Source organism: Gadus morhua, chromosome 6 (assembly GCF_902167405.1).
Source record: "Gadus morhua chromosome 6, gadMor3.0, whole genome shotgun sequence".
Taxonomy (NCBI): Eukaryota; Metazoa; Chordata; class Actinopteri; order Gadiformes; family Gadidae; genus Gadus; species Gadus morhua.
In genome coordinates, this window is record NC_044053.1 from 12318218 (window position 1) to 12324872 (window position 6655).

Sequence of the window (6655 nt, forward strand, 5' to 3'; positions counted from 1 at the left end):
CATTCCACATGGACATTTCCTGTCCACAGCAGTCATCGGGCCAGACATAATCGACAGAGGCACCAGATCCCCACAGATCAACATCAAATCAACACAATGATGTTGTCTTTTCTTTATTAGAAGACATTTATTTTTAATGAATTTGACATGAAAAGTTAATGCAGGTAATGCAATAATAATATGCCTGCAATATGCTTAAGTATATTCTCATCAAGCCATTACGGTACCAGTTTTGAGCATTGAAATGTAAATATGCACCATTACTCCAGTCATGTGGTAGTCATGACTCCTGAATACTACAAATAGTGACAATGCAACTGAAGGCACAATGATACAAGCAACTGGAAATGCAGAATGGCAGGCGTTGAATGTAATGCAGGTCAGTGACTCATAACATACACGTTTCAGCCCTTTGTCGTTCCCATGCCCATGTTCCTGCCCTGAAAGGAATTGATCTACAGAGATATACACACCTTCTCTTCTACGTCCTGAACTTCTAAAACAGGCCTTCATTAACTTAATCATTCAGCAACACAATTGCTGACTGATGAGCATCAAAATGTTTGCTATGTGCGTGAGACACAAGTATAAGGTTTGACAGTGCCGTAATAACCTCCTCCAACCCTCCCTTTTTGACAATATCTGGAAGCAGATTGGGATTCAAGAAATTACGAAGGAAAGATTTATTTCTTCTAAATGGAACAATTTTGTATATTCGACAATGCAAATGTTGTTCATGTTCCTTCAAGCATTGGATCTGTCAAAGGCAGCTGCCAAATTAGCTTGCTCTGCAACAATCCCGGCTGCCCCTAAACATAAAAACACCTTCATCTCTTCATCTCTCCTGCTGGGAAATTTCCATGCCACTGGGGAGTGCCAGGACTTTCAGAATCCTCATCAGGCTATAGTTAACTCGCCCACTCCTACAACAACATTCACAGAAAGTTGTAATAGAGTGGCCACAAATCACCCCTTTCTTGATAACCTTCTCATTCCTTTTTTGCAGGACAGATATGTATTAAACCAAAACATGAGCAATGTGAGCAATGCTACAAAAGACACAAGCTAAAGTTAAAACGTTTATTTAGAATAAGTATATTTTATTATGCCATGAAACATCTGGCATACATGTTTAGAAATGATGCAAGAACTGACATCATCAATGTACTAAGGTGCAGCAAGTCAGAGTACATAGAGTCAGTATCACAAAAGTGCATTAGTCATTAAAACAAGTTTAAACTAGTGCCGTCAGTTAAACGCGTCAGTTAGCGGCGCTAACGCAAACCAATTTTAACAGCGTTCATTTTGTTATCGCGCGATTAACGCAATTTTTTTTTTTGGCTCGAAACAAAGAAGCAGTAGCGTGACTTCTATTTTCAAGGCAGTATGTTTGTATGTTCATCGTTCAATTGCACTATAGGCTTTTTTTTTGTATCGTCCTGCTTTGATCAGTATATGCCAATGTTGTTATCAATAAAAAAAAATTGCACAAGGCAAGCCGATGCACTTTTCCATGTTGATAAGAGCAATAAAATGAGAAAAATTAATGGGAGAAAGAAATCAAGGGATATTTAAAATAGAAAAGTTTTTGCGAAATCTTGAGTTAACTATGACATTAATGCAATTAATCGCGATTAAATATTTTAATCACTTGACAGCACTAGTTTAAACACATTCTTCAAGCAACCAAAAATAAATCTGTTAAAAATCTGTTACAGATTACTTAAATATCTATACAGCTAGAGTTTATGTAGAATAGAATGTGGAATTCATGAAAAAATACACACACTTTTAATTACATTACATACAGTCGGTTAATTCTGTAAAAAGAGGAGCAATTAAATCTTAAATATTCACCTTGTGTGCAAGTGTTGATGTTGGAAAGAAAACCTGCACACCACATCTGCTGAGCATAAATCTTGTCAGGCAGCAGGCAGTTTATCCATACCCTTTCATGTATCCCACGCACACACACAGACACACACATGCGGGTGAGCATAACACACACTATGGTCCACATTTACCTTAGTCTCAGATGCCCTGCAGATCATACACAAGCCATTCAGCCTTCTTAAAGAGGAGTAACAGTTCCATCTTTCCACTCAATCAGGATCTCTCCTCGTAGAGAGGGTGAGGTGTGCGGGAGGCACGCGGCGTGGCTGGTGAGTGGGGCCCTTTCACTCTGCACCGGAGACCCAGGAATGCTCACCTCTTCCCTCGGAGAGAAGGACTTCAGCACACACACCACCTTCTTCCTCCTCCTGGAATGGCAATGACAAGTAACCAAAAAGATAGTTCTCCCCATGTTCAACAATTACATGTACATTCTGCTGATTGGAAAACATTGATTTTGAAAGCACAGATTCAGGGTTTGTCATCAGCCATGAGTGTATACAGCGAGTCCTTGGTCTAACTTTGATCACATCAAAATGTATTATGCATGAATGCTTATAAAGACATCTTGGGAAAGACTATCCAGAGTGGGTCTTACCTGTTGGAGTACACATTGAGGATTAGAATAACAGTCCCCAGCACTAAAGCCAAAGAGCTGAGGACCAACATAGTTATCTTCCAGCTCAGCCCTACAATAAACAAAAAACCTTGATTAACAAACAATAGGATTATTTCAACACGAGCAAAAAGCTCACCACCAATGGCAAATCCCTTTGATATAATAAACCTCTCTGGGGCTTTAAAGCCACACATGTAGGCTGCCTCTCACCATGCACCAACCAAAGAACATAAATTCAATGTATTTAGCTTGACACCTCCAATGGTATCCAATGGGATTAATAAAGTCCTCTGAATCTAAAGTTTAAAGCTGTAATTAATAATAAGTTGTTTTCTTGTATAGACAAAACAAATAATATTCTATACAACTTTGCTTCACTCTATTATTTTCTTAACATGTAATTTCTGATTGAGACTCAAATGCATACTAAAAACCACAATAGTCGAAAATCACTTTACTGCAGTTGTGCACACTTGAAAATTCACATCGAGTCAGTCCTTAAATAGTTACACTTTTTATATCCAAACAGAAAATACCAACCAAAGCAATTCACTCACCATAGTCCATGGTGAAGAACACCATGGTGGGATTCCCGGGTGCTTTTGTGCTTATGAACAAAGGGACTGGTTCAGACACTTGGTCCTTTTGATAATCATCAAAGCCCAATACATCTCCAACTGAAAGTGCAAAGATGTGGAGATTGTCATTGCTTTATATGAACAAAATCAACCAAACTCCACTATTGCGATATAAAGCCTTAATGGTTGAATTTCATGAGTGACATATTTAATACATTTGAGAAGATATCTTCAGTTAAACACTACTTACACATCTGTATCATGACATTTATTTGTTTTGTGTGGACAACAAATGTTTCATAACTCTTAAAGTATACACTTTAACTCTACCTCGAAGGAAGAAGCAAATATCAAAGCATTTGACTCTTCTACCCCAAACTGTGAGAATTAATGAAAAAAGATACCTGTAGAGAGAGAGAGAGAGAGAGAGAGAGAGAGAGAGAGAGAGAGAGAGAGAGAGAGAGAGAGAGAGAGAGTGAGAGTGTGAGTGTGTGTGTTACTTGGTTGAGGCTTTGTACTGGAAATGACACTTGGAGAGACCACAAGATGCAATGGATCCCCCTGATTCTGAAAGTGGCGTTGGCTGTCGTCCATCTCCCTGCACAACGTCTGGTTGTCAAGTGTCAGCCACCTGTTTCCATGCTATTAGAGTATATACATTATATAGTTATTCTATGGTAAATTATCAACAGTGAGCATGGAAGAAATCTTTATAAATGTTCCAACTGTATCAATTATCCACCATTCAACCGCCTCTATGTAGTCCATATGTTTATAAACATCTTTCAACTTACTTGGTATTAAGTTGGTTTTATATGTTTATAAATGTCTTTTTTTGTGTGTATCTTCAAAAGCGGCTTCAAATAAAATGTATTCCTATTATTAATAGCTAAGCGGGCGTTACCTGCTTCTGCTCCTTGGACAGAAATACCAGAGCGGAGTCTTTGGTGGCGATGAGGTGAACACCCCTGCCTTGCAGTGTCAGGTGGCCTCTTTTGGAGCAGGACCATGCTTGTTTACGACGTCCGTTCTTCCCCCCGTCCCCCTCTGTCCTGTCAGCGCAGGGTTGTAGATGGACTCCCTCGTATTGCTCCGCGGGGGCGGTCACACACTGCCCCGTGTGGCCGTTCACCAGGGCCGCACTCCCAGTCTGCCAGTGCCACTCTTGCAGGGGGTTGGTGGGACTACAGTCCACTGTGGACACCCTGCCCTGGGGTCGTCCTACCTGGGCCTGCAGACATTTCCCCAGCAGCTTGTTCCGGATCATGAAGCTGGAAGCCTCTATTATCGGAGAATATAAAAGTTAGAACCATGTGGCAAACACAAATAGCAAACGATGTGATGAATCCCCAGTGGGATTCGAACCACTAACCTCTTCACTATTTGTGCCATCCGTGCTTTACTCATTTCTAGAACCCGAGGGGTTCTTACATCTATAAAAACAACTGGGAGCAACGTTTATTCGAAACTCCCATTAATGCGCAGCCAGCCATATAATCTGGGGTTGTTTAGTTGTTGAATGTTTGGTAGATCAAGCGTGAACATGGAAAGGGTTATCGCTATTAGTTTGGTCCTACGTCCCATCCCCAGTAAGCGACGTCCAGCACAATGACAATACATTAATAAGCAGCTTATCGAATAACTCAACGAAAGATAAACTCCTACCATTGCAGATGAGTGCAGCAAGAACCCAGAGCAGGACGAGACTTGTGCCCATTGCGTAGAATATAATAAAGTTGAGCAGAAGGTGAGCTGCTCCGGCAGTAGTACAGCCTGCAGCACGCAGCACGCAGAATTCAGGGGGCGTGTGTGAATTTGCATGGAAATGCTCTTCAATCCCCCAATCAGATGTTTGCTTGCATTCAAAGGCTTCTGTGATGAGCATGTGGGTAAAGACATAAGCAAACGAATTAATACACAGAGATACTTCCCTGCAGTTATTAAAGTGAGCCCGCTCTTAGTTGCATCCATGGGTGAGCAAATTATGTAATCTGATGAACAAACATAGATCAACAATTTAGGGAACCCTTTTTGTTTTGTGGCAGGTGTATATGCCTGCACAATTTAACGTTAAACGGAATTTGCCTGCGATCATAAGCAATCTATGTTGTGTCTTCTGTCGGAAGCCCATGGACTACTAATTAGAACCGAAGTGCATAAATCTGTTTTACAGGGAAAACACCATGGTCTGAATAGTATCGTCCTCGTTAAAATTGAGATATGGGACGGCTTTGTACCTGGATAGTCACGTGTTGTTTTCACCAACTTTGTGGAAATACGTAGTAAAGACTAATCAAAACAAAAAAGGCAATTGCTCAAGGGGTAGTAGCTATAAGAGTTGCGTTGTGCCGTGCTGCCCTGTTGCACATTCCGTGTGTCATTATTAGGCCTGATGGTATTTGCTCATGTTTTTTTTAACTCCTTATTGGTCAAACTTAATGTCATATTTGTATGTGATTTGACACATGATATAGGCCTATGTACAGTTGAAACATGTTATATTCATTCTGGAATTAAATATCATTGAACAGGTCAAACTGGACGTGGCACTTCGCAGGACCCCAGAGGCTGAAAGAGACCTATAGGCCCCAACACAGCCCTGCTGCTCTCCTTATGCCTCCTAAAGCCCACTTCCAGCTTGGCTGAGGACGTCAAGGCAGGAGAAGACCCCATCTGCAGTGTGAACCTCACTGTGAGTCAGTTTGGATGAAAGTGGCAACTTACCTTACATATGATATATGGGTCAAAACTATGTTGTTAATCAAAAGAACCAAATTAGCCAACCAACTTGTCAAATAACTAGTGAAGTTAGCGTAAAGATACTTGGTCTACGCAATGGTTTATCCGTGCGTAGGAATTCAGCTGGTGGATAAGACTTTGATCACGACTCACTATTTCCACAAGTTTGAAAGACAACCTAATATGCATACTCAAAGTATTTTGATTATGTAAATAACAAATTGTTCTCTATTTTCACAACAACATAGCCAGGGAAATTATGAAATATAAAACAAACGAAGTTAAAGGGTTGCCTAAATATGTGGTGGTCAGCCATTAGTGTGAAAAAAGTGATGTGGTAGTCCTACCAGGAGAAATAGAGGCTACATGATATTTATTTACTGATTTTTCGTGAAAAGAAATCAGACTTTATATCATTGTCTAGTTAAGGCAGAAAATACAAGCACACTCTGGAAATGGATATCCTTATTAATATCAATAGATATACCAGATAAAGGCCTAATTGGAAACCATCAAATAATAAATTAATATAAAATGCAATCCATCCATTTAATAGTTGCATATACCCCCACAATATATGATATTTATATTGTGTATTAAAAACATAGCTCTAGTTAATTTTAAGATGCATGGCTAATTGGTTATAGCTTGTGACTGATCACACGTGCCAGTAAAGGTTAAACAAATATTTGTCGACACTCTGGCGCCACCTGGCTGCTTCAGGGTGTAGGTGGGACATCCAGAGCTGCTTCCCTTCTGTAGTAGCACTGTTCCCCTTCTTGTTCCTTACCGTACTCTATTAAAAATGAGCCATTTGTTAACCTTT

At 40.1% G+C, this 6655-nt stretch overlaps 1 protein-coding gene across 2 annotated transcripts; it reads right to left on the reverse strand.

Annotated features, from left to right (window-relative positions):
- Nucleotides 1-1066: 1066 nt before the first annotated feature.
- Nucleotides 1067-4877, reverse strand: LOC115546086 (uncharacterized). Of its 2 annotated transcripts, none has more exons than XM_030359730.1 (6): nt 4756-4877; nt 3995-4371; nt 3609-3732; nt 3070-3189; nt 2492-2582; nt 1067-2261 (listed from the first exon to the last, which is right to left on the reverse strand). In XM_030359730.1, exons 1-6 carry the CDS (start codon nt 4805-4807, stop codon nt 2072-2074), a joined length of 954 nt encoding a protein of 317 aa, XP_030215590.1. In that variant the 5' UTR covers nt 4808-4877; the 3' UTR covers nt 1067-2071. The 2 variants fall into 2 exon arrangements, with proteins under 2 accessions (XP_030215590.1, XP_030215589.1); XM_030359729.1 differs by having other exon boundaries at nt 3591-3732.
- Nucleotides 4878-6655: the final 1778 nt, after the last annotated feature.

Bases quoted from the DNA above. Each gene is read 5' to 3' on its own strand.
- LOC115546086 (XM_030359729.1), bottom strand. From the start codon at position 4,807: ATGGGCACAAGTCTCGTCCTGCTCTGGGTTCTTGCTGCACTCATCTGC. The intron at 4,372-4,755 runs GTAGGAGTTTAT...CTCCGATAATAG, and splicing joins TGCTGCACTCATCTGCAATG to AGGCTTCCAGCTTCATGATC. The intron at 2,262-2,491 runs GTAAGACCCACT...TTGCCATTCCAG, and splicing joins CTCAATGTGTACTCCAACAG to GAGGAGGAAGAAGGTGGTGT.